The sequence below is a fragment of the Bombus impatiens genome, unplaced genomic scaffold (assembly GCF_000188095.3).
Source record: "Bombus impatiens unplaced genomic scaffold, BIMP_2.2 scf_0320, whole genome shotgun sequence".
Taxonomy (NCBI): domain Eukaryota; kingdom Metazoa; phylum Arthropoda; class Insecta; order Hymenoptera; family Apidae; genus Bombus; species Bombus impatiens.
Window position 1 is genome coordinate 536,854 of NT_176739.1, and position 26,791 is coordinate 563,644.

A 26,791-nucleotide genomic window follows, 5' to 3' on the forward strand; every position below is an offset into this window, starting at 1 on the left:
AGGAAGTTGGTAAATGCACAAATTAAGAAAAAAGTCTTTTTAATGAATCGATGATATTTACAAGTTTTGTGTATATTATTTACAAGTTTCGCGTCAGAGAAATTAGTTTTCAATCCTTTGTTGTTTTATACCGGTGTAGATAGTCGGCTTCCTACTACGACGTTATTTCTATTTTATGTTTAATTTGTCCAGACTTTTATCACGATTCACTTACGTCCATTTTGTCCTGATCTTTTTCTCCGGAATAATACTCATTATTTGGTTCAACTATCTTATCAGTGTCCTGTGTATTTTGCCTGGAGTCAGGGTCAGGTTCTGGTTGCCTTTCTTCCTCTGGAGGCAACGCATCGCATGGAACATCCTGCATTTGGACACTTGGAGAGTGTTGAATCATTTTCAAGTTATCATAAACATGTCTCGTAATAGCCTCCAAATACTGTTTGCTATTCGCATTGTCTTGTCTGGTTACAACATCAGGATGCAATGTAAAGTCTGGTGCGAAGTACTCTAGGTATTCTGTGTAGGGTAGCTCATTACTGATTTGTTCATCGACGAGCAAAGAGCTTTCGTAGGTCCAGCAACGCGCGACATTACGCAACGTATATCCCCCTCCTCCAACAGTAAGCAATGGCACATTTAGGTCTCTCACGAATTTCACACATTCTCCATGACCTTTTGTGCTCAAACTAAAACAGCCAAGACGATCATTTGCGAGCGAATCTGCTCCACATTGTAGAACTATAGCAGTTGGTTGAAAGAACTCCATTACATGAGATATAACAGGCTTAAATACTTGAACATAAGATGTATCATCAATGCCTTCTTTCAAAGGTACATTAACAGAATAATATCGTCCACTTTCTGCTCCAATTTCGTACATATCTCCAGTACCAGGAAAGAAATAGTTTCCATACTTGTGGAAAGATACCGTCATCACTCTATCTGTGAGATAAAATGCTTCTTGTACTCCATCCCCATGGTGGACATCTATATCTATATAAAGTACTCTAGCATGGTATTTCAACAATTCTAAGATTGCTATTACGATATCATTAATGTAACAGAAACCAGAAGCTTCAAATTTCTTTGCATGGTGCAGTCCTCCACTCCAATTAATAGCAATGTCACAGCAATTATTATTCAGTTTCGTAGCACCTTCCAGAGAAGCACCCGTGTACATGGAGCAGAAATCAAATAATCCTTCAAAAACAGGACAGTCATCACCTACGTTAAAGTGACTTAGATATTTGGTGTATCCTTGCAAGTTTTGTGGAGTCACTCTTTGTAAAAATTCAACATACTCGTCTGAATGAAAGCGACACATATCATGGGTGCTTGCACGATATGGACGATAGATCTGCATCTTCTTATGCAAACCATAATTTAATACTAAACTGTGGATTACAGCAAGTCTGTGAGGCTTCATTGGATGTCCGGGGCCATAATGGAAATTTCCTACGTCTGGATTGTAGAAGTATGATACCTTTTTGTTATAACTCATTTTGAGGTTAGTTTTTTGGGATAGGTTATCAAAATATGCGAGTATATACTTATATAATATAAATATTTTTCCTTCATCAAACTATATTTACAACATCGTTATGAATGACAAAATAATTAAAATTCTTCAATATTTTTTGTATATGTAATAATTAGCGCTTATTTTTAGAATGTCAGAATGTAACGCTATGAGAATCAAATATCACCCAAGTATCTTTTCAGTCAAAAGATTCATCGACTAGAGTAGAACACGAAGAATTTTACGTTCAACTTCCATTGAACAGTGAACCACAATCAACCTGATAAGATTAAAAATTATAATATTAACACTTGTAATGCATGCACAAACATAACCAATTTTTACGCATCGCTCTGACAGTTTTTTTACTCCATTTACAAGCATTTGAATTCTAACTATTTTCCCCTAGATTTTGATCACGTGGTTTTATTTACCTCGCCAAATGCTAATTCATTAAACGTGACGATATTTAAAAAAACACAACAAACATATACTTTTGTAATACCTTCCCCTTTCTTTTAAAATATACTACTTCATATAATATTTACAGTAAGACGAATATTGTTGGAATTTATCAATGTTTTTCCTAAAAAATTTGTATTATTATTTTATTATTACTTATTGTTAGTTATTTATTTTTTTTGTGATGCTCGTAATTTTAAGTTCTGTTAAGCTAAGTGCTTTTATAAATATAATTTAAAAAATGTAATGTAGGCAGAAAATTATTTTACCTACTAAATATTATAGAGTACTGTATTTGGATATTTTATAATTTTTGCATTTCGCATGCATTTTGTGCATTGTGACAAATTACTATTTCTTATAAATGTACAAAAATCCGCAGTGTAATAGTGATAACCTAAAATATAATAAAGAATGTACATACATACTTATATACATTATTATACATTTTTTTTTATTAGGATGAAAAATCGATACTCTTGCAGAGAATCAAGTGGCATACTTTTCAAATTTGATCAGCTGTGAATCGAAATTTCATTGCAGTGTACAATGACTAGATCGCTCATGTTTATGAATTTTTGGGAAATTTAAAATCTCAAAAATTTACAAAATGTATATAATACATAAAAGTATCTAAAGTAGAATAGTTATTTTAATATTTAATAGATGAAATAAATTTCTATTTAGAATCTATTTCTTTAGTCATGTTCATAAAAATGTAATACTCTATAAACATCCGCATCTTAATAATGACAATTTACAAGTTAATTCTAAAGACGATGGATAAATAGGCCAATTTCCATTAATTTTCAGGATGTTTTGGAATGGATGCTGTGCCAAATTGATTTGATAGGCCGCAGCCATTCTTGTTTTCGGGACATTGGCGGTTGGCAACGACGCTTCCAACGTATTCCAAGGGATGAATCGAATACTGCAGGTTTTTTTATTATTTATCCACAGAGTGTTAATTAACATTTAAAAAGTAGTCGTTTCTATGCGTTAGAAACTGTACTTGACTGGCCAAGTAAAAACAGTTTAGAAAGTATGCGGCCGGATTCACGTAGCGTTTCGTTCACGTTTCACCGGGAAGTTCTGAATGTCAAAAATTCACCGGAGATCACGAAAAAGCTGAGACGACGCCTCCAGGATCGTTTCGAGAAGGAAAAGCCCGGAGATTCCTGTAAGGAGAAAATGTCAAAAGATAAGCAAACAGGTGACCGTAGCTGGAACAATTTAAGTCTTGGAAATATGTCAGCGGATTCTAGACGTGCTCTGCGAAGCGGAGCCGAAAAGTTATCAAAAACTATATCTTCTGTACGTACAACTTTTGGAACTATTTCACAGGTGAGATAAATTCTCAAGAAAAAAGTAATAGTAATAACTAAGTTATAGATGTTCGTGCATATTTATGTTTTGACAAATATATATATAAAACAATGGAACTTAAATAGGAATGTTTAATCTCTCTGTCTACTGCAATAAATACTTTATTTTTAGATATTTTGTATGGTTTTGTATATTATGTTCATTGCATATGTTTTATTATATTTTAATTGTCTGTGAAATTTATTTTTGTTAAATGAACACTAATAATATAATCAGGGGAAATGTCTAAAAAGTCAAAGTAAAATTCATTATCATTGCTTCTGATTTCACACCATAGTTCATATCATGATTTTCTTTTTGACATTTTAAAGTATTCCTTATTAAATATCTTCAAAGCTTATTAGCTCACTATGGTATACAATCAGAATGATTTGTTGCTTTGATGTTTGAGAGTAAATATGCAACTGCAAACTACTCATAATGCAGAAACATTCACAGTATAATAATACTCAAATAAAAGAATAGCAATATTATATTCAATAACAATATGATTGAATTCTCTAAATCAATATTATTTTATTTATTACATAGAAGTTTAAGAGTTCCACACGTAGACGTCAAAGATTGGAGGAGCAACAATCTCCAAATAGCATTTGTAAAATGCAAACTCCCCAGACTCGTTCTCGCCAGCTCCTTGGTAGAACACCAACAAAGCTTTATAGTCCTTTTGGCATAGAATCTCCAAGACATGCGTGGAACAAAGAGAACAATGAAACACCAGTGCATACTCCTCCAGGAATGAATACACGATATATCCAATGTAGGCCATTCCGTTTCACCAGAGCTAAAGGATTCTCTATGTTGAGATAAAATCTCTTTCTTTAGTTATTCTTTTCTTAAATGTTACTTGAATGATCTCTTTAATTCCCAGCAATGCATTCAGGATTGTGTGCCTTGTGCAACGTACAATTGAATTATTTATTCGATTTTAATTAAGCTAGTGATCTACTTTGACATATTTGTATCTCTCTAACATGTTATCTATGATATCAAACTACTTTACATGTACATGTAATGTATAATCTATTTATACTTTTTTATACATATTTATATTGATAATTATTATTACTGCAATATCAAATAAAGAAGAAGCATAAGGAACTCTTTAAGTCAAACGTATTAAGCAATTAATCTAAACGAGATATTTAACTTTTCAGTTATAAGATTTTAAGAAACAATAGAAATCAGCACTCCAGAAGGAACTTAACCTTTACGCGATCAACTACTGTTCACCGATATTCTTCATACAACTCGTCACATCTAATTAATTTGTATTTAATTTCTTATCTGTTTCAAATAAAACAAGACGATTAAGAACTAAGAAATCTAACTTCTACGAAACATCAACATCTAAAAGAAACTTAAGTAATCTAACCTCTACGATCAACTGCTATCAATCTTCCTACGATTCGTTACATTTAATTGTGTATTTAATTTCTCATCTGTTTCAAACAAAACATGACATGGATAAGGAGATTGTAATCGTATATTTCCCATATTCATTATTCGTGCTTTGTTTGTCGTTTATTACAAAGCGTCGCAGGTGGTAGTAACCTGAACGATTTCAACTCACTAGCGAGCGAAATCATCTGTGCAACGAATTTGCAGAAAAAATTTTCCATGGAGTGCTAGAATTGCATTTTCAAAGCTGATTAAAAAATTCGAAGCAATCTCGGAGCGGGAACCACGGTATATTTCATTATAGTTAGTGCGCACGTGCATGTTGGTAGCGCAGTCGTGAAAAAAGGAAATTTCTATAAAATGCGCCAGTGCATCCGAAAAGCATCGTGAATGCGACACGACCGATACGCGAAAATGAAAAATCGCCCGCTACGACAGAAGATGCTCTAACACTTAGTGTTATGTTTCGCGTACGCTCGGGATGGCCACACACGAACAAAACGAACGTATGCAAGGCAGTATGAATCCCCAAGCGGGGTAAGTTTCCTATTTAAACTTGATTTTCTTAGCTGAAAACATTTTACGTTGACAAAAAGATCGAAAAAATTGCTTGCTAACAATCTATTGCGTTTTATTATTCATGGAATCTATATCGAGGTTAGAAATTGTGGTCGTTGTATTTTTAATACATAAAACTGTTGTTTACATATCTTAACATTATAGTTTTATATCTTTTGAAAGTTTAGATCACATTTATTGTATTGCTGTCTCTACTTTTGTTTGGTGTATGATAATTTGGATGAAATATCGAATTCTAGATAAACCGAAGGTACGATCGTGTTAAGTTTCCCGGAAGTAGGCTTGTGGTGGTAGTGTATAATAGCGCAATGCAGTGGCTTGAGAACTTAAGAGAGACTGGATTTTTAGAATTTTTAGAATACCTACGTATATAACGAAATATTGATATTTAAAATTATTATTAGTAGACTGCGGGCTTTGATGCACTATTATATTTTTATGAACATAACTAAGAAAACAGAATTTAAATGGAAAGTTGTTTTATCTACTAACAATAAATATTATAATAATTATCCTACTTTAGATATTTTACATAATTTTGCATAGTGTATGGATTCTGCAGACCTTTGCATTCTTAAATTTCCTCCAAATGCATAGACAGCTACTAATAATTAGGTCGAAGATTTTTATGCATTTATGCAGTATTTTAAGATATAAAAATGCAGAGAATCTATGAAAAAATACCTAATATGAAAAAATACCTATATAAGTATACTGTTTTCTATATCTTCTCTTATACTTGATAGATAAAACAATTTTCTACCAAGGTTCTAGTTTTTTAAATTACTTTCTCCAAAATACGTATTTGCATAAAAATTTGCAATTTAGTTATTAGATACGTTATGTACTTATTTTGAGCAGCGTTATCGCCTTTTTCCCTTTTCTTATATGTAATATACGTATAAATAGGACAAGTATAATGCAGATAAATTCCACCGATTAAAAGAGTAACCTCGTTTCCTGAAACAAAATAGGGTGTAAAAGAAAAATGACGGTTGTGCGACCCAAACAAGAACAAAGTATGTCGGTTCTGGTTTCGTAAAATCTTACTGCGATAGGATTGTACAAGCTTTTTCAATATCACGTGAAACTCAAGCTACATAGTAAAGTCGCGCGTTACATTTGCGATGTTCGCAGTTCCTTATTGGGAGGCATTGCCAAGGTATGTTTAACAAAAATGTGTTTGCAAATTTAGTTACATATCCATACACAATATATAATAATAGTGTTCAAAGAATTAAATTTTTTGTCTTTCGCGTAGAAATGGTACATTAATTTTATTTATAAAATCGCGGCTATAATTCTTTTTAACGATTTTCTGTATTAAGTGATTATAATGAACATTAAGAACAGAATAATTTTGAAAACTAGTAGTCATAGATTTATTCTATTTAAAAATCGACGTCGAAAGAATAGAATAATGAGAGAAATTGGCATAGGCCCCGGATTCGTGTAAACATGCGCCAGAAATTTAGGCGGGATGTCCCGCTCCATGCGCATCCCCATTGTACTGGGCGTTTCATTTGTTAGGGAGTTAATATATGTACCTAGTAATACATATGCATACATGTAAAATTTCGATAATAATATTAGATCAATTGTGCAAAACGGCCCTGTACAGAGAAAATATTACAATTTTTTGTGAAAAGATTTTTGATCAAACATAACATATATTTGATATTTACATAAATTATGTCTTGTATTTTTAACTAGAACCTCTAACTTGTGAGCTTACTAATATTATTAGTTAATTGAGGTCTTGCACCATATGTATGCACTTGTAAAATTGCGTTCGTAATATCAATTCAATCGTACAAGATAGCCCCCTACAGTGGAAATATATAATCACTGTAAAAAAGTTGTTAATCAAGCATATATAATATTATTGAATATTTATATAATAATATTTTTTACTTCTAACTACAACTTCTAATTTTTAAATTTACTAATATTATTAGTACTAACGGAGAGGTATTTCCATTCTGGTACTAATAATTATAACGTGTACATAGCGTATTATAATATAATTATAATTACTATATCTAATGTAATTATATAATATATTAATAATATTAGTCGGTAAATTACTGTGCTAGAAAGGTCTTAATAATATTAGGTACAGATTTGAAATGTACCAAAGAATTGAAACACTCTGTAAGTTTGTTCGGAGTAAGAGTAGCGTAGTGGGGTAGCGTGCCGCGAGAGGGTGCCGCGCGAGGCAGGTCAGGGCTGGGGCTCAGTACGTTTGCGTACGCCGTGTCGTTCGCATCGTGTTACGTTCCTCCGCGATTCTTCGCTCGCTAACTACTCCATTTCTCTATGTATCGAGCCCTTCTCTGTGAAATCAACTGAACCACACTAAAGACCATCGACGTATGATAATCAAGTGTGTGCATTATTCGTGATGGTGCAACGATTCGCTTACATAATTGTTGGCGTGCATTAAGCCAGAGAGTTGCATATACGCGCGTGACACAAGTGAGAGTGAATGCACTGCACCTTTTCGCTGCTCTTCTCCCACTATACACGACAGTTTTTTTCTTCACATCTTCTTCCCGCTTCGGTATGTATATCTTATTTCCACACTCCCATATAACCACTCATTAAACTAAGGTTTATATCTTCAGGTCCGTCTGTCCTTTTCCTTCGCCTGCTCTGGTGCCCTCTTTTCCTCTCACTCCCTCCATATTCTGACAGCTTGGTCGATTCACGAATCTGCCGGGCCTTTTCCCCGGGCTTCTTCAAAATAAGGCCAAAGGGTTACTTTCTCTCACTCAACTCCTAATTCTGATTTCCTTCTCTCTTTTTCCCTCCATTATTTTTCTTTCTCCATCTCTTTCTAGCGTTGACTCAGCCGTTACATTACCTCGAGAGAATTCATCACTGACTCGCTAATGAATGACAACGAAATGAAGAAACGCGTTCTCAAGTCGCTAATAAAAATCGAGCACGAGCGCGTAAATAATAAACAAAACCAGACACAAGCGATCGAATACGCGGAAGTTCTCGTCAACGAAGCGTGCTCTCCTCCCCCTTTTTTTTCACAATTCGATGAACGTGCTTACGAGTAGAGAAACATTGCTACATTGAAAAATAGATACCCTCGTTCTAGGACACCTTCACGGGTACTCATTGTTAAAATCGTATTAAAATGGAGCTAATTTTTTAGTCAATTTGTCCATTCACATACACATTTATCACCTCTGTTACATTTTCATGTAAAAAGGTTATGATACATAAGCATTTTATATAGGAGTACACTAGTATTTGCATTATATCTGGAAATTGAACTATTATATGTTACTTTGGTAGCTGTTTGTTAGCTAAGTGATATCTTTCTGTTTAGTTTCACGATTGACATGCTACGTTATTGGTTTGATTTATGTTGGTTTCATTCATGGCTACTCTTGCTGGTTCCGTTTTGTCCTTACTTGCCTTTGTTTGTTTGTTTCTGACACACAGGTCTGGCATCATATACATATATGTATATATGCAGATTTATTTTCTATTTATTTTCAATTGCTTAAAGAAAATGAGAGCATTCAAAAGCGCAGACAGAGCAACGATCATGGCATTGCACGGGGAAAACGTAGTAATGATTTTGTTTATATTTTTTGTATTTGCTGACCCCATCAACGATTATGCTGGGACGTATCAGGTGGAGTACGCAGCAGTCAGAGCCACAGAACTCACAGCCAGCAACAACAGATCAACAAGAACCACAGAATCAAACGGAGAGTCAGAAAATAGAACAAGAATTTACCAAAATGACAGATCAGCGGGAGCAACAACCCCAGCCACAACAGCAGCAACAGCAACAACAACAACAAACCAAAGGCAATGAAGAACCAAGAACGAATTTGATCATCAATTATCTTCCACAGAGTATGACAGAGAAAGATCTTTATAGTTTGTTTGTAACTATCGGACCTGTGGAATCTTGTCGTGTTATGAAAGATTATAAAGTAGGTGCATTACATGAAACTATAATCAATTTATATATTTTTACAAGAATCTACATTTATCATTTTATTTTATAGACAGGATATAGTTACGGGTTCGGCTTTGTTAATTATGCGAAAGCAGAAGATGCAGCCACTGCTATAAGTACTTTAAATGGACTCCAAGTCCAGAATAAAAGGCTAAAAGTGTCTTTTGCACGGCCATCTGGTGAGGAGATCAAAGAAACTAATCTTTATGTAACAAATTTGCCAAGGTATATTATGATATTTAATATAAATTTATCTATTAGTAGATAAAAATTTGAACGTATAGTAACGATATTACATCATGTTTGTTTCAGAAATATAACTGAAAGTCAAATTGATGATATATTTAGCAAATACGGAAATATCGTGCAAAAGAACATTTTAAAAGATAAGCTCACTGGATTACCAAGGGGTGTAGCATTCGTGAGGTATGTTTCTTTCATTTTTGTAGCATCCCATTCTCAAAATCATCTAGTACTATCAAGTAGTCTTGCGAAAATGTATTACAAAGAGACAGTTCTATTTAGCATTAAAAGGCAAATTGTCATGCTAATGAAAAATATAAGCTCATACTCCTTGGCGCATTGCCATTCTTGTCATAATTAGTAACATAACATCCCAAGCTGGTAACAAACTATGATGGAAGTATTCATAGAAATGTATTCTCTATGTATTGGTTGATCAATTACATTTTTATTGTTTTCATTATACGTACACCATGTGCTTAGAAAATTGGAGCAGTTATTAATTGACAGATACAGCTGTTGATACATAGAAGACAAAAACTGCCTAGTCATTATGCAATTCGTATCCGCGCGTGTTGGATACCTGTATTTATTTTCCGAGATCTTTGGTGCCAAATTATTTTTGTACCGTTCCTCTGCCGTTTGTTTCACTTGCATAATTTCGATTTACCGACCACTGACCTAGTTAGCCATTGTGAATTGTGCATGCAACTAGATTTCTGGTTTGTTGTAGGAAAATAGTCTGGGAAGTGTGTCAAGCATCTGGAAATAGAATCGAAACTAGTTTGACAAATTTCTTAATTTTGGCAGATTTAAGGACTCGTTAACTCGTGTTCGAGTTAGCACGCTCTAGATAGTTCTTTCAATCTCAACCTCATACGTTATTACATAGATCTGGCAGGGGTTACTCGCGTCCATTGCCAAGTAAACCTTTTTGGTTGATTTTTAATGTTTGTTTCTGGTTACTGTGTCCCTACAGATTTGACAAGCGGGAAGAAGCACAAGAAGCAATCGCACGACTACACGGTACGATACCAGAAGGTGGATCAGAGCCACTTAGCGTAAAAATCGCGGAGGAACACGGAAAGCAGAAAGCGGCATACTACGCTGGATGGCAGGCTGGTTATAACCAGAGTCGAGGTAAGTAGTTTCGATTTTCTTGATAGACAATTAGTCTTGCCCGAGTTTCTTTCGTTCTCAACCTGACAGTAGAAATTATTTCCTTGAAGAACAAATTGTAAAAATACAAATTTCATAAAGAACGTTATGTATTATAAATCTTAATTTGTGAATAATTATGATATTTGATTTTTACTGACAGGTCAGATCTGCATTTTGGCTTTCTATGAATCTTACTAAAATCGCAGTAAACCATTGTTTTGTTATCGGCATATTGTTGAACCGTAGAAGCACTAAGATTTTGAAAGATCATTTTTCCATAGAACACATCTCTATTTATTCCTGTCTCTATCGTTTTCTCTCACTTTTTCCTTAGTTCCTGATTTTTTCAAATTGTCGTGTTAGTTTTCTCCGTTTCTTTTCTTTTTCTTGCGATGATACGCGCGTAATTGCGAGAACAGAGGGTAATGGTCATTGTAACAAATTTTGTAACGTAGTTGCAAGGTGTACAAAATTTCTATGTCTATCTGAAACACGTTGTCCAGGATGCGAATGATCTCTTCTAATTTGAAATTTTTCTTCGAAAGAGCGTTCGCATCATTGACGGCGTGTAAATGTGAGATCATGTCTAACATTTGAATTGTTTGCCAGATATGGCTGCATCTAAATCAATGTACAGCGAAGATTGAAAATGCTGTTTGCGTTCTAATGCGCGCAACGAATAATGCAGCAGATTCTCTGCGAATGTGTGGAGACACGTTTCTTGTCGCGCCTGTTTTGTTTCTCTGTGTTCTTTCTGTTTTTGTTACAAGTTTTTTTGACTTTGTGCGCATGAGATTGTTTCACGTGAAATTGAAAAATAAGAAAAGAAAGAAAAAGAAAAAAAAAAAGTAAGAAACATAGAAGATCTCTTCTGACAGTGGTGTTCAGTTGATGAAAGAATGAAAAATCTCCTTGCAGACGGACCCAAAAGACAGTATTAATGAAACAGACAAGAATGCAAACATGTAGTGTCGCTGTGATAGAAATGTTTTTGTGTGTGATGATCTTTAGTGGACAAAAAGCAAGAAATGAAAAGAAAAAAAAGACTGAAATATGTCGTATCCTGCTAGAATCAGTGGCAGCTTGTGATTATTGAAAGAAAAAAGAGAAACACTCGCTAAGTTGTATTCTGCACACAAGGCTGGTTTTTTAGAAGTTTGTTTTTTTTGGACATTGCCTGGTCAACGAAATTGTAACTCTGTTTTTCTAGTTGCCGATGCTGCTGTTACTATGTTGATTTTGCCTCATCGTTTCTCAAATTTGTTCAAACCATGCTATGGAGCATCATCCTAGTTCTATACATTTTTGTGTCAGCAAATTATTGTATAATTATGTACGTCTTTAAGCTGTTTTTTGTACTTTCTTTTGGTAAGACATACCGTTTCGTATTACATATACATATATGTTTTGTTACTTATTTAAGACTTTGGAAATACATTTTCTGTTTAAGAAGATATTTGTTGCTTCCTCTTATGATCCTTCAATGATGAACGTGCGTGCGAGATACTTGTTTTTTTTCTTTTTATGTCTTTCTAATTATAATTAATTAGGGCTTAAGGTTTTTTTAAAACACAAGGAAATATGTATGTTCAAAGGAAATATGTACGTTCTGAGTAGGATTCTTCGTAACACAATGTTTTGCGATTTGTTTATACACTGCTCAAAATGAGAATATTTTTGAAATAATATCAGAGAACTACATAAATTAATTCATCAAAAGAATATTATGTTCCCTGTAGAAAAGAATTTGGAGCAGTGTATAAAGCACGCAGCTCTCCTGTCACATAAGTTGTTGTATGCCTGCGAATAATTATTATTTAATGAGCGTCGTTGCTAATCTATGGTTAGTTCTGGACAGATTGCATTTGCAGAAACGTGTGGCTTTGACAGAAAACTTGCTCAGTGCATGGCTGTGTCCTCTTTCAAGCGATTATCATATACAGTAGTGGACAGATGTATTTAGATAAATAGTTTCCTCTTCATACCTGACATTCCATCATATTTAAAGGTCTAAGTCTAATTTACTAGGTGGATAATACGCAAATTAAATGGACATAAAGAATTTTTAGGCTTACAAGTGTTGCACTGTCCACCTATTTTAATGAAACTATTTGTCCAACTGCATTTGTCTCCAAGTGTTTCGTATAACTCTTTAACATGAATCATTTTCATTTCTATGCTCGCCAATCCACAAAGGAGAACGTCTGTACCCAACCAGGAATAAATACCAGCGTTATGCGCATTACCTTTATTAAAAGAAGAACGCAATTTCTTGTTTGGTACTCGTTGTTACCCTTGCAGTTATGATACTATGAATTCCTATTGGTGTAATGAGATTGGCATGATTAAGTGCGCTTAATACCAAGCACAATTGTTACTACCGTTAATTGTAACTGGAGAAAACAGATTCTTAGTCAAGAGGAACAAACTGTTGCTTTCTGATTCAATATTTTAGGATTAATTCTTTTTTTCTATGTGAATCCTAGCTTTATTCGACTTTGCTTTTGTATTATAATAACAAGATGTAAAGTTCCTCAGGCTTAAGCCTGATCTTAACACAAAGCACAACTGTTTGTAATTCAATAAACAACCACACAATTTGCTCAACGAATGTAAACGAGTACTTTGTAATCTATCAGGCAAGAAGTCTGTGGTTCGAAGACTCTCCTCCAATAAAGAGGAGCTTTACGATACGGTTTTACTGCTAGCAGAGTTTGATTTAACACTTTGACACAAAATATAAAAGACACTCATTAATTAATCTTATATCGTATCAAAGATAACTGCTCAGAAAGTTGATTAACTGTGTTAACAATGGATAGTAGTGTCCAATATTTTGATGGTCAATGTGTTGAACAAGAAAAAAGAGGACGTTTCTGGGTTTTACTTAGATAGAACTATTAAGAATTAACTATTAAGTAAAACCAGTTTGACAACTCTGAATAGCTAGACGAGTCCTTCCTTGCAAAGGTTGCACAATTTTTACGACTGTCCGTTAATCGATACTTTGTTCATTGTGTTCACTGATATCGATTTCTCAGTGGACTGTATAGATAGTAAATATATATTCATATATATATATATATATGAATATCAGTATATTCATTCATCCTGTAAGACGAATCGCGACTATTTATTCTCATTAGATAAATTATACCTCGTCTTGTAAAACTAATGGATGAAATTTGCCGACGAAAATTGTCTTTCTAAAGATAATTCGAACAGTAGACAAGCGAATAGGCTTGAGAAGAAGCATTGTATTTGGTGATATGTCGTTGCTGAAGCAACAATATTGAACGAAAGGAAAAATGGCAATCGTCCTTTCGAATTGATCGCCATTTTTCCATGTTATAAGGTTAAACGATCTTCGCTGTTACTAACTTTCGTCCTTTTAATGCTAAATACATAAATATAAATATATATTATATATATATATGAATCGGTCGAGAAAAAATGGTGAATTTCGAATTAGCTAGAATATATGAGAAACACACGTATCTCCTACGACCCTGACAATCGTTCCTTTTTTTAGTCGACTTTTCGCGACTGTTCGAAGTATAATTATGACGTGGACGCTTTCGATATATGGTCCGTATTGACGTTAGAAAATAATAGATCTCCCTTGGTAGGAGGTACGATTCATCTTGCTCCTATATTAATAACACGTTCAGGTGCATGATCAAGAACGGGAGTGCATGATCTTTTTTCGCTTGAATAAATTGTTTCTTTATTTACACAAGATTCAAATTTATTTATATAAAATTATATATGTTATAAAAAATTGAAATTGTAATAATAATGTGGATGATTAACATAAATAAATATGATTAGTATTGAATAGTCTGTAGAGAAATGATTAGAATGGTTGGCTTCTCAGTAAGTTAGCTTAGAGTTCAGTTTCTGCAGATTAATAAGACATTTTTCAATTAATTTTTTCAATTATTATTATTCAGATGTAATGTACTTGATAAACATAAGATATGATTTGACTAGCGAGAATGAATTTAATTAAATTAAAATGAGTTAATAAAAATCTGGAAAAAGCTTGAAAAATGAAAATAATAATCAAAAGAAAGACAGACTTTATACATAGGATTATGCATTCCCGATCGACGAAAAATTTGGGATTTAGAAAATAGAAACTCTTTAGGAATTTAATATTGCGAATGCGCTGGTATTTGAGCCCTTTGCACACAATTGCGTCTGTTGTAAAATTCCTATCGCTGCGAAATTCGAATTAAAGAACAAGTAAAAGACAGACGGATCGGTCGCTGCGATAGGGCTGAAAAAAGAGGAATGGTAAAAAAATAGGAAGCTGGGATAATTTAACACCGAGAATTTAATTAGTACTTAAGTTAGTCGGGTTAATGAGTAAGATTTTCAAATATTCCTTTAGAATATATTCATGTTATGAAATGATCTCACGTTGTTCTTTCCAAAAAAGAAAAAAAGAAAGATGAAGAAACCGAAAGAAAAAAGCATTTGAGAGGAATAAAAATCAAAATGGAGATTATTTCAGAAAGATATAAAAATTCCCTAGGAACTCTGGTAATAACAATAAAATTTAAAAAGTAGAAACGATCGTTCCCATTGTCGCAATAATATTGAATGAGAGCAATAAAAATGATTACGTTTATGGATGAAAGAACGACGCGAGTGTCCAGTGTAAATAAATCGAAATTCTAATTTTTAACTTAACATGTTAAGTAGTAAATTGTAAGGTCTAACGGATCGAAGATTGTGCGAAAATGGTTATAATCCCGAAGTCTAGTAGTGCTAACGATGGCTGTGATATGGAATAAGGAAATAACTAACGAGAGAATGAATAAAAGAAAGAAAGAAGTGGAGTATCCGGGATATACAACGGATAAAAGCTTACTTCTCTTTTCCTCGCTCTCTTGCTTTTTCTCTTCTCTCTCATTCTCTTCTTCTTGAGTCGAAAAATCACCAGAAAAATTCATCATCCAATTCCTATATTAAAAGTTTCAAAAATTTATTCAGAACACGTGAAAATATTCCTCTAGAAAAATTGTAATATGTGGAATTTGAAGTAAAAATTGGGAAAAAATGTCGTAAGAATTTATCATTTATCTAGAAAGATTTTTACAGAGTAACTTGAGAGCGACGAAATTGGAGGGGACAGAGAATTATGTCTCGGTTGAAAATGCCTGCGACATTCCCAATAATATATTCATCATCGTATTTTTCTTTTTCTTCTACCGAAACGAATATTTAAAAAAAGGAGAGAAAATCGAAAAAACACGGTTATGCGATCAACGTTTTACTGTAATTAATTGATCTCACTTTACCGAAAATTAGATTCGATTCTAGCGTTTAAAATGATCGACATATTTGCAAGATGCAGAGTGAACCGGAAGTGGCGCTATCATCTGCAAAATAACGCCCCCCCTCCCAACTATTTAGAACTGATCGTAATTACCAAACACAATTTTTCTCTTGTAATTCATTGTTTTAAGCGGAGAAGATATTTCTAACATAACCTAATTAAGCGTTTCTTTTCGATTTCCAGTTCACTCTGCGCATCTGTAAAGAGACACACGCATACATGATACACACACAGGACACGTTACATTGATATAGTAGAGAACTACAACTATGTGGTATATGGGTAGACTAAACGACAATTGTTGTACGAACATTTCCATTTAAGAAAACGTGTGTTCAACGCACGAAATACGTGCGTCGAGTCGTATCGAGAAACTGGCCTAACAACATACTTATGGCTTTTGTGCTGATGATATCCCACTTATCCAATATAGTTGATTCCGATATATCATCAATAGACTGCGGATTTTTATTCACTTATGGAAGATTTGAAGGTTCAAACATGCACACCATGCATATAATATGCAAAAGTATCGGGCTACCTCGTAAGTAACACAGTTTTTCTGACAATTAAGTTTAAAAGAATGAAAATTGTTACTACTGAAGTTTTATAAAATTGAGATAAAAAGCTTCAGAAAAAGATAAAGAATTATAAGAAATAAAATCATACTGATTAACTGTACTGGTCAATTGCCATCATGCAATGTTTTATTTTCATTTAGTATACAAAAATTAGCGACCATATTACTTATGAGATGGTTTAATATATAGAATATTCGTATTTAAACGCTAATTAAGCAGTACAGTATTCATTATAATATTTAGTACACATTTGAAACAAATTTCCATTTAGGTACCATTTCTTTAGTTATGTTCATAAAAATCCGCAGTCTAATCATCATTATTACCCCACTCAACAGAGAGGATACTTGAATTGCTTGAAAAAGAATAAACGAACGGGAATCATAGTCATCATCAGGACAAAACACGACAAGTTTGCTCGAGATTTTTTCAGACACGCCCCCCGCATAAGTATCTCATACCTTTCTTATTCCTTGTTGCTACACGGGTCTACGTGATTCTGTAGTCGCTCGTTAAATTTGATTAAAATGATTAGAAACGAACAATCAGCATCTGTCCACTTTATTCTATACACCATCTACCTGTTTATGTATATTCTCGCCGGTTTCCTTTAGAACTATTCCATTCTTAACCTGGAAATTAAAAGAAGAATTTTCATTTCTAAAAAAATTATCGATGATACTGATTAGTGAAATGTTTTCAGGTGCTGGAGGCGGCCTGGGAGGTGGAGGAAGGGGCAGGGGAATTGGTGGACCACCAGGAATGGGCATGGGTATCAGTGGAGGTGGGCCAGGAATGTTAGGAAGAGCGGGAGGTGGTTTCGGGCCGCGTGGCGGGCCACACAGCAGTTTCCTCGGCGGAAGTGGCGGCCCTGGCGCCATGAGGATGGAAAAGATACACCCACATCGCTTCAATCCTATCGGTATGGGCGGCGGCTACGTGCAGTCCCACTTCTGGTGACCTAGCGTCGTCGACGACCTGGCTCGCAAGACAGCACCGACTATGTATCTTTCTTCGTCCGACCGGAGACCAAGCAGCGACGACCGTTGTCGTTCGTAACTCTGCCGAATAAGCATACGTTACCCTCGAGCGATCGTGAAATCAAGGAGACACCATGAAGACGCAACCAGGATCGATAAAAGGCTGCTTCGATTAAACAGTATAGAGACAAAAAGACACACAGGGTATAACTTGAGCAGCCTAGCGTCCTTATACTACGACTTCCCTCATATGTCTCCAACGACGTTCAGCTCGAGATGCTTGAGGACTGACTGATCAAGGATGTGTAAATTATTACGCATAGTATTTAATGTTTCTACGTGCCTGTACCAAAGCTCAGAACACCTAGTATTGTACATCCGGCGATGGGTGTTCAGTCGTTTGACTTTGTTAAAAGAACGTCTCTCGAGGTCTTGCATATCGCCGAAGATGTTGTCTTGAACGCTTCGAAACTGTGTGTCCATTCGAAGCCCTCCAAATAACGTAAATAAGTAACGTAACATAATCATGAGTGTTTAACGAGGTTAAAGATCGTAATTGTTGCATTGTGTCGCCATCAGTTTCTGCTAATTATTTTGTTTCGAGGTATTCAAGAGTCGCTAGAAGGAATAGCGCGAACATTTCGGAACGATATATATCAGAAAGAACGTTTGATGACGATAGGAGGAGAGTATGATGCTGGACCCATCGCTATTTCTACGTCGCTTTTTATCGTTAATATCTTGTCCCTCTTTTCCGTATCTAGCTTTAATATCTTCGTTCCATTGTGCGTTTAAATTAATTGGCGTTCATTACCGCCGACAAAATGATGATCCTCGAATGTTTTATTGCGTTAAGGTACAAAGGGAAAGCTAAAAAATGAAAGAAAGAACAAACAGGAAAAAGAACGTTTGGTTATCGAGTCTGTGCCCATGTTACGCTGAGCTTGGTCGAGACTCGGTAACAAAGTTACGTTGTGCTAAATTAGCTCTGTTATCACACCTCTGAGACCGTTGATAGACGAATTCTCGTGAGATTCTATCTTTCTTGCATTCGAAATGCGAACGCGATGCGAACAACCCTTTTATCCTGACTAACATTTAAGGAGATTGTTGTGAGGTATACTGCAGGCTAAAATCCAAGATGTTTTCAATAACGGACAGCAAACTGAACTGGTACTCGATACTTTGAAACTGTTCATATCAACTGTTTCAATTGCAAATAGTCTTGCAATGATTGTTTCAATTAAGTTCTACCTAATCTTACATCTTTTACTCGAGTCCTGTAAACATATATTTTAACGAATAGACTGCGAATATTCAGGCATTTATGGAAAATTTATGAATGCAAAGATACACATAATAGGCGAAAGTATATAAAATGTCAAGAGTAGTACTCAAATGAAATTTCTGTGTAGAATCCATTTCATAAAAATTTGCATAAATATTCGTAGTCTATTAATGAATTCTTACCTTGCTTAACACTTAATCAATCGCACGCGCCACAGCGAGCTATGCGTTTCTCACCGTAATGGACAAGCCAACCTATACGCTGTCTATCGCGCATTTTTCCAAATAACGTGGACTATTATTCACTACTTGAAAAACAAAGAAGTCTAGAAATTATTTAAGTGGTCAATTATATTTTACGGTAATGATTTTGTTTAATGATTTCACATATTGTTTATATAAAACATCAAATTAAGATTACATATTGAAAGTATAAAAAGATATAGGTAAAATTAAGAACATTAAAGATGACTGAAGATAAATAACACGACTTGAACGTGAAATTAAAAATTCATAATGTATCTTAATATTTTTTTATAGTATGGTATCATTCGATTATAACTTTATCTAGTCATAACTGATAGCGTAACTTTTTAATTAATTTTAACACCACTAAATTGGTGTATTTTATTGTATACTGTACTTTATAAAAGCAGAAAAAGTGGCGCAATTAATTGAGAACAATTCCAGGTAAACAATAATTGATCACAACAAAAAGAAAAAAGAAAACACGTTATTAAGGTCAAAATGAGAAAGCTCCCCGTTCGGTTATCAGCGACGTATTTTAAAATGGGGAGATCTCCCTATTCGGTTGGCTAAGTGTTAAGCTAACAAACATAGATGATCAAGTACCTGTTGATTATTTTGCTGTAATCCTAATCAAGTACCTGCCATTAAACTGAATCTTTGCAAGTTTGTTAACAAGTCAGATAATTCTTGTATTTTTGGCCAGCAGAGTGCCTCTTATTGTAGTTCAATTTGAATAAGGATATACGATACTCGTGAAACAGTGTTTCTCTTAGCTTTGATCAGCTTCACGATCGCTCGAGTGCTATGAATGCCAGCCAGAGGCTGGCTAAACCAGAAGCCTCCTTTTTCCTTGATAGTTGAACGTTTTAATACTTTTAAATGAGGAGGAAACGGGAGGCACGTTGAGGGCAGAAGCTAAGAGTTCTACGTGTTGTTGTACATTTTTTTTTTAATGGTTCTAACTCTTGAAACTTTATCGAAGGTTTAACGTTAAGAAAAAGAGTTTTTATCGGAGTCAGCGTATAAGGAAACTGTGTTTCCTACGCTCCGAATGGCATTGGACCACGGTGGTTGCGAAATAACTTTGTTGAACGAAGCCTTTTAGTTTCATTTTCCTCCTAGAACTCCGGCAAAATATTGAAAAACAGCTTAGCTTATTTTTGTATGATTAAGAATATGATCCGTAGATCGTCATTCTTATACGTAGATCGTTATACTTAAAAAGTTCCAAAAAAAAAAAAAAAAAAAAAAAAAAAGAAAAAAAAAAAAAAAAAAAAAAAAAAAAAAAAAAAAAAAAAAAAAAAAAAAAAAAAAAAAAAAAAAAAAAAAAAAAAACAAAAAAAAGTTATACTTAAAAAGTTCCAAAAAAAAAAAAAAAAAAAAAAGAAGAAAGAAAGTGCAAAGCACCACCGTTGTCCACAGTATCGCCGCAAATTGTACATAACTTGTAATTGAAATTACGTCATTATCACGGCACGTCGTAGACAAAAATGAGACTGACTTTTTATAGGTGACAAATTTTACGCGAACAATTTTAAACATTGAAATTGCCTTATTATTATCGTCGCAAAATAATCGCTAAATCTTTCTTTTTTTTCTTCTACGTTCTTATTTCTCATTTCTTCTTCTTCCTCTTTGTTTTATTTTTTTTTTTCTTTTAAATTAATCGCAGCGAAGAAACGGAGCTAATCCATTTATAGTTGCAACTGCATTCACCGCGGGCATAACAGACATTGCACTTTATATTATTCGATGACGAACATGTAATCTCTTTAAAAAAAAAAAGGGGAAAGATTGCTATCACGTTACATAGGAAATTGTTTTACTTTACCGTCGGAATCCTTAGAATTTCCGTAATCGCTAATGTCATTTTGTTAACAACATTCATACGATCACATACTCTCTTTCTCTCTCAGTCTTTCTCTCTCTCTCTCTCTTTAATTGGTAGTTATATAAGAACTAATTATTTAAGACGAAATAAAATGTCTGTAAAAAAAGAAATATGGAGAGCTCTGCTGGTTGTGTGTTTGTTGATAGAGGACGAGAAAAAAAAACAGTCAGCAGATTGTTCAGAATGCATGATTATTTATTGTGGTCGCCTAAAGCCACGACTTACCACTTTTTTTCTCGTTTTTCTTTTTTTTTTATTTCTACACCCATGTACAAAGAACAATGAAAAAAAAGTTCAGTAATTGTTAACGACGTGAATGAAGAGAAGAAAAAATGTTCACTGATGCGATTCACTGAGTACGGTGTTGCCCTTCAAAAGGCAGCTTGCGTTTGTAAAGCAGCAAAGTGCCCGATGACGAGCCGCAACGTAGCCAGTTCAGGATCATTTCCACAATTCCAGAACACTCCTTGTGACAATACTGCAAGTAAATGCAAATTATTCCCCATTCAATGCCCAATTGTCACTGTTCAAATTCCAGATTCAGACTTAAACACTTTTACATGCTATGTAGAATTGATTTTTGTCACATTGTACACAGTAACACTGAGATGTTGGAAGAAGGATCAGAAACAAAAATCAGCTTGGTCCATGATGTACATTCTAGGGAGATTGTCTTTTGACTGAGTGTTCTTGTGATTCGAGCAGGAATTTTATAACTGTTCAACTTGTACACCCACAGGATGCTGCGGTTTAGAGATTAGCCCAGCTACTTGCAAAGAGGAAACAGGAAGGGGCGGATAGCTGCACAAGATACAACTTTTGGTAGATTTATAGCTAAGCACAACAAAAGACATGGATATTTCTTTCTTCATAAATTCCAGGCTGAAATAAATAAAATGTACAATTTTCTGCAATTCTTCCTACGAGTCTCCTGTCATCAGATATTGGATGAAATTATATTTGGAAGTTTGATATGTATGTTAAGCCTATAAAATGGCATAAATTATAGATAACATTCTCTAATTTAAACCTGAATCTAAATATTTCAAAATAAATATTAAATGAACGCTCTTAGAACAATATCTGCAATATAAATCAATTGTTTTTTCAACTTTTTTCAATAATCCTATTACCACAATTAGTACCAATTAATATCCAGATATTTAATTCACTGAAAACACATTACAGAAACCATTAAGGAACCTGGGTTAATAACCTGAAGCAACCTGAACCTGCAGGCCTCCTAAGAACCAAATTATCCAATCCATTCTGGATCTTCTTCGCAACCCTGCTAATCAAGAACTAGGTTAATCTAAATTGAAGAGGACCTCCTCGACAACTTTTCTTTCCTATATGAAAACGTCAACTAGATGAACATCGTTCGTCTAGGATCGATATAAAATGTTGATCAAAGTGATTTGAAGAGTAAGCCCTAGCATGGTAAGCGTCCTTTGACACGTGCAACATTTAAGGGTAACTCAGAGTCACTGGTCTCTCTCTTGACACGATTACAGAGAATTTTTCTAGTTTGTTAGCCATGATTACCTTCATCCCTTGACCTGAAGCGTTTTCCCTCCCCTCGTTTTTCTGCTTGCCTCTTTTTCCCTGGGCAACACCCGCGGAAAGCCGGCAGCACTCCCCAGCTCGAAACGCTGCCGTCGGCTGGCATCAAGTGAAACATGAACATCTGCTTCACGCATGGTGAGGATGAGTGTTCCACGTGTTGCTGTATTTTTTCTTCCATTATCTATCTTTACATGAAAGCTCTAAGAAAATTTTGAAACTTAATATTAGACTTAATTTTACTGAAGTAAAGATTCAATTAGATTATAATTTCTTCGATAATCTTTCCAGCTAAGTAGTGCAACACTGTAATTTTTTGAGATGAAATTGAATTTGATTTAGCATTAGCAACAAGAAAGATTTTGACATCAGAAAGCATGTTTGAGTTGTCAATAAGAGATATGAAAAATGAGAAGAATATTTTCATGGTATGAAAATAATTTTAATAGTAACTGAAAAGAGAAGAGAAACGAAGGGAGAGATTAGCAACAAAGAAGTCTTTTCTTTCTTGGTAGCTAAACAACGTAGTCTGTGGTCTTCAGCATCATCGACTTCTGTGCTCACAGAGCGAACGATTGCGCAATCATTAGGGCCACGTGAGGCCTTTGAAATGCATTCAGTCGACCCGCTTTGACAGGACCACCTGGAATGTTTTTCTAGTAGACCGATAACAACCTCAGCTGCCTCGAGTTCACAAATAATTGAATCACAATACATGGAACAACTACGTTTTGATCGAATTAATGGAATTAAAAGAAGTAATCTAAGAATTATTTAATCTATCATTTAATTTAAAAGCGAAGTTCGTTCTTTTAAAAACACAACTTCCGAATTATCTTATTTTCTTATTATTATTAATTTTTAGATCTGTATATTAAATCGTGCTAATTAGAAATATGATTTGACGAAGAATTTGCATCGCAATACACTTGGAAGTTTACAATAGGGGTCGTAAAAATGAAAAAAATTATTTGAAGAAAATGAAACCAGAATACGGAACCTGGTCTAACAACTGAATTCTCAGTCGGAAACGCTTTGAAGATTCCCTGGCAGAGCGGAACGAGAATCTTTCCGAGTAGTATTATTGTTGTGACCCAGGATGACTCATACACGTTACGCTGTATGTAGTTGATTTTTCTCGAGTGAATCAACAAGCTAGCGTCGATGCACCGTGCTATACGCTTGAGATCACTTTTCAGCGCAACTGAGAATGTACGTACATATTATGTACTGCCAATATTTAATTTTTATTTTGAACGATCGTTTCTAAGTTGCATGAACTGTGTCAAGTTAATTCAAGTCACACGTAATCGGTTGGAAATAAAAGGAGCCAAAAAGGAATATTAGAAGTAACGTAGCCAGTTGAGCCAAGCCTTGACCTGTCTGGAAAGTCCATTTGCATTCACGTTATAATTACTGTATGTGAGACAGCTGTGACATCCGGAACCATATCGAACAATAACTTCATTGAGAGCCTTTGAATTTCTATTTTAATCGCCGCTGTTAGATTACCATTCAATTCTAAGTATTGTGAAACTGAAGAGAAGTTTAATATTACCTTTGAAATCCTAAATTGCTGAATTTGAATCTGTAGCTTTTACTACATATAATAGCTTGGATTATCAATAGATAGATATCTATGATTCTTTTAAAAATTGACAATACTTAAAATCTGTTAAATTGTAATGAACTATGCGATCTAAATATCAGATACAATTAAGGAAGTTGAATTACATGTATTGAGACGTAACTGGAGGTGTTAGAGATGAAAATCAGTTGATCCAGGAGATAGAACAGCGGCCCATATCCGTGCTTCATGGAACACCCGATAGATCAGCTTACCAAACACGCGTGGCCCACAAAAAGATATTCGTTTCCGCCCAGCGCGATATCCACGGGATCACAGGAAGGTTACAATAGCAGCTTTCGGACACTATCGTATTAACGAATACGTTTTCTTCAATTTCGTTCTACAAGAATTATTAGACCGAACTAATAACTAATAACCTCTTCTTCTTTACATAAACAATAATTAAATGATTAAGAGGACAGAAACTGAAACATAAAACTGAACGTAAATAGAGACTGCATCAACACTACACGGTCTGAAACGGTTTGAACCAGTTTTGTTGAGTGAGAAAACGTGCGAAATTGATGAAGACACAATGTACTATAGCCATCCAGCACGATGTCCCGAGGGCGACTGAACAGTGAACTTGATTTGCAGAACAGCTGCGGAGAAGGGAGGATTCCGAGAGAAAGAAACACGTGGTGCGGTTCTCCGAGTGAAGAGGGGACATTTGGACGCGGGATGCGTGGCTTCTTCTCTGTTGGCCGGCAAATGTAATTGCTAAGTGGATCGCCATGTGAATTTTGACCGCATTAATTTTAGTGCCAATGCCACTTTCAGACCTGCAACTCTCTTAATCGGTTCATCGATATTGTCTTCACACTCCTCGCAAGTAAAACTGGTTGCTGTTAGGTAGGAAATACGTATGCTCTATTTCCAGAAGCGTTGAAAATACTGTTTGTAAATAATTAGTCAAGTATCAAAGGGATTTACCGTGAACTGGAATCTCTATTCATAGTAATTAGCGATTTTGATAGTTGGCAATCCATTATATTTCATTTTTAACGCTATTAAAGGCTTCATTTGTAATAATTAAATAACTTAGTTAGGGATATTTATTATAATATTTAATAGGTAACATAAATCTCTATTTAGATTCCGTCTCTTCACGTACATTTGTGAAAATACAAAATTATATATATATTGATATAGATCTACTATATTTAATTTTTAACACAATGAATTTGAAAATAAAATTTTAAAGGAAGTAGAGTAGGAAAAGCATTTAGATATTGGTTAATGTCTGATCAGAGGACACATTTCCATTGAAAATGTATCAACGTTTTGAAGTTGTTCAGAACCTACCTAAAAGGGGAGAAAAAAGCGTAGATGCACGGCGGAAAAGTAAGATAAACAGAAGCATGTGGAAGAGAGAAAGCAACGGGGATTGGGAAAGGGTCAGGGGGCAGCGTCCTGAGGTGAGGGAGCAGAGCCGGGTCAGAGGAAAATTTGCATTTCCTGTTCACGATGAATAATGCCGCATGGAAAACCGTAGTTGGTCAGTCGTCGAATTAATTCAATAATCCTCGAAATTTCAATGAAAAGGCTATTCGTTTCGAAAGCCATGGAAAAGAAATCGTGTTCGTGGTCGTCGGAAAGAATTTCACCGGCTATTCATTTATGTAACACCTTTATTGCACTCATAGTATTTTTTATATTCTTCTTATTCACTATATTCTTCATGTACTTATCTCTCTTTCTTCTTTAAGGATATAAAATAATTTCTGGAAGCCAAGGACTATCATAAATTCATACCGAATGGAATTCTTTTTCTGAAACGAGATGTAGAAAAGGATGTGACCTTGTAACTAGTATTCTAAAGCTATTTCATGGGGTTGCTTCAAATGGATGAGGAGGAGGAAGTGGGAGATGGAATGTTTATGAGAACAGCTGTTCCTGTCCTCGGGGTTGTTGACCATCCATACACCTACTTTCGTAGAAGCCTTTTTATTAGTAGGTGGATCTTCAGGTACACAGAAGCAACACGGGTCCATTAACTTCGGGGAGTTTTTCTTCCTTTATCTTGAAGCTGTCTGTTCTTTGTGACTCGAGGTAATCCTAAACAGAATCTTCGTCTAGGATGAATTTATCAGTGGATAAAGGGATTAGGCTTTGTTTGAAGAAATTTTTAAATAATAATAATTTTAATAAAAATATTGAAATTGAAGACTACGCGAAAAAAGATTACAAGCTTATTTTTCTTAATTTTTTCAATTTTATAGTATTTGATGGATAAAGAAAACTATCTTAATATAAAAGTTAAAATAGGAAATTTGATAAAAACAAGAGGATGGAATATAAGAAAAGAAAGACATTTAATTGTATAAGAGGCAATTTATATATCTGTAATAACTTATATAATCCACTTTGTTAATACTTTGTTATACAACTAAACAGAGCCATCTGTTAATAAGCAGCTTAGAATCAATCTTAACAAACATTTTGTAACAAACATTCTATCTCTTATGATCATTGAAAGAAATGATTCTCTGAGAATATAGATCAATTGACGAAAAAAATG

General features: G+C 34.5%; 3 protein-coding genes and 2 long non-coding RNA genes across 19 annotated transcripts; 3 read left to right on the forward strand and 2 right to left on the reverse strand.

Annotated features, from left to right (window-relative positions):
* Nucleotides 1-22: 22 nt before the first annotated feature.
* Nucleotides 23-2,380, reverse strand: LOC100745859 (histone deacetylase 3). 2 transcript variants are annotated; one of them, XM_012385265.3, is made up of 2 exons: nucleotides 2,255-2,380; nucleotides 23-2,105 (listed from the first exon to the last, which is right to left on the reverse strand). In XM_012385265.3, the coding sequence occupies exon 2, from the start codon at nucleotides 1,499-1,501 to the stop codon at nucleotides 200-202; it is 1,302 nt and encodes a 433-aa protein (XP_012240688.1). In that variant the 5' UTR covers nucleotides 1,502-2,105; nucleotides 2,255-2,380; the 3' UTR covers nucleotides 23-199. The 2 variants fall into 2 exon arrangements, with proteins under 2 accessions (XP_012240688.1, XP_012240689.1); XM_012385266.3 differs by lacking the exon at nucleotides 2,255-2,380 and having other exon boundaries at nucleotides 23-1,224; nucleotides 1,302-1,633.
* Nucleotides 2,179-4,476, forward strand: LOC105680729. Of its 5 annotated transcripts, none has more exons than XM_012385269.3 (4): nucleotides 2,179-2,224; nucleotides 2,795-2,918; nucleotides 2,985-3,325; nucleotides 3,899-4,476. In XM_012385269.3, the coding sequence occupies exons 2-4, from the start codon at nucleotides 2,810-2,812 to the stop codon at nucleotides 4,175-4,177; spliced, it is 729 nt and encodes a 242-aa protein (XP_012240692.1). In that variant the 5' UTR covers nucleotides 2,179-2,224; nucleotides 2,795-2,809; the 3' UTR covers nucleotides 4,178-4,476. The 5 variants fall into 5 exon arrangements, with proteins under 5 accessions (XP_012240692.1, XP_024223194.1, XP_012240694.1 ...); XM_024367426.2 differs by lacking the exon at nucleotides 2,179-2,224 and adding an exon at nucleotides 2,250-2,610; XM_012385271.3 differs by lacking the exon at nucleotides 2,179-2,224 and adding an exon at nucleotides 2,262-2,397.
* A 534-nt stretch (nucleotides 4,477-5,010) lies between these two features.
* Nucleotides 5,011-19,643, forward strand: LOC100746098 (sex-lethal homolog). 10 transcript variants are annotated; one of them, XM_003489244.4, is made up of 6 exons: nucleotides 5,011-5,305; nucleotides 9,006-9,312; nucleotides 9,388-9,563; nucleotides 9,651-9,764; nucleotides 10,561-10,721; nucleotides 17,374-19,643. In XM_003489244.4, the coding sequence occupies exons 1-6, from the start codon at nucleotides 5,250-5,252 to the stop codon at nucleotides 17,628-17,630; spliced, it is 1,071 nt and encodes a 356-aa protein (XP_003489292.3). In that variant the 5' UTR covers nucleotides 5,011-5,249; the 3' UTR covers nucleotides 17,631-19,643. The 10 variants fall into 10 exon arrangements, with proteins under 10 accessions (XP_003489292.3, XP_024223188.1, XP_024223189.1 ...); XM_024367420.2 differs by lacking the exon at nucleotides 17,374-19,643 and adding an exon at nucleotides 11,953-12,196 and having other exon boundaries at nucleotides 5,012-5,305; XM_024367421.2 differs by lacking the exon at nucleotides 17,374-19,643 and adding an exon at nucleotides 12,939-13,593 and having other exon boundaries at nucleotides 5,013-5,305.
* A 3,813-nt stretch (nucleotides 19,644-23,456) lies between these two features.
* LOC117151633 lies at nucleotides 23,457-24,832 on the reverse strand. The gene is made up of 2 exons (XR_004461702.1): nucleotides 24,648-24,832; nucleotides 23,457-24,573 (listed from the first exon to the last, which is right to left on the reverse strand). It is a non-coding gene; the product is annotated as an uncharacterized LOC117151633 (long non-coding RNA).
* Nucleotides 24,374-26,780, forward strand: LOC117151634. The gene is made up of 2 exons (XR_004461703.1): nucleotides 24,374-24,550; nucleotides 24,868-26,780. It is a non-coding gene; the product is annotated as an uncharacterized LOC117151634 (long non-coding RNA).
* The last annotated feature ends 11 nt before the right edge of the window (nucleotides 26,781-26,791 follow it).

What these genes read in the sequence shown, in the direction of transcription:
- LOC100745859 (XM_012385265.3), bottom strand. Translation starts at nt 1,501, where the DNA reads ATGAGTTATAACAAAAAGGTATCATACTTCTACAATCCAGACGTAGGA.
- LOC105680729 (XM_012385269.3), top strand. Translation starts at nt 2,810, where the DNA reads ATGCTGTGCCAAATTGATTTGATAGGCCGCAGCCATTCTTGTTTTCGG. An exon ending in GGATGAATCGAATACTGCAG is followed by an intron (nt 2,919 to 2,984) that starts GTTTTTTTATTA and finishes TCTATGCGTTAG; the next exon opens with AAACTGTACTTGACTGGCCA. An exon ending in CTTTTGGAACTATTTCACAG is followed by an intron (nt 3,326 to 3,898) that starts GTGAGATAAATT and finishes TTTATTACATAG; the next exon opens with AAGTTTAAGAGTTCCACACG.
- LOC100746098 (XM_003489244.4), top strand. Translation starts at nt 5,250, where the DNA reads ATGGCCACACACGAACAAAACGAACGTATGCAAGGCAGTATGAATCCC. An exon ending in GTGTTATGAAAGATTATAAA is followed by an intron (nt 9,313 to 9,387) that starts GTAGGTGCATTA and finishes TTTATTTTATAG; the next exon opens with ACAGGATATAGTTACGGGTT. An exon ending in AGGGGTGTAGCATTCGTGAG is followed by an intron (nt 9,765 to 10,560) that starts GTATGTTTCTTT and finishes GTGTCCCTACAG; the next exon opens with ATTTGACAAGCGGGAAGAAG.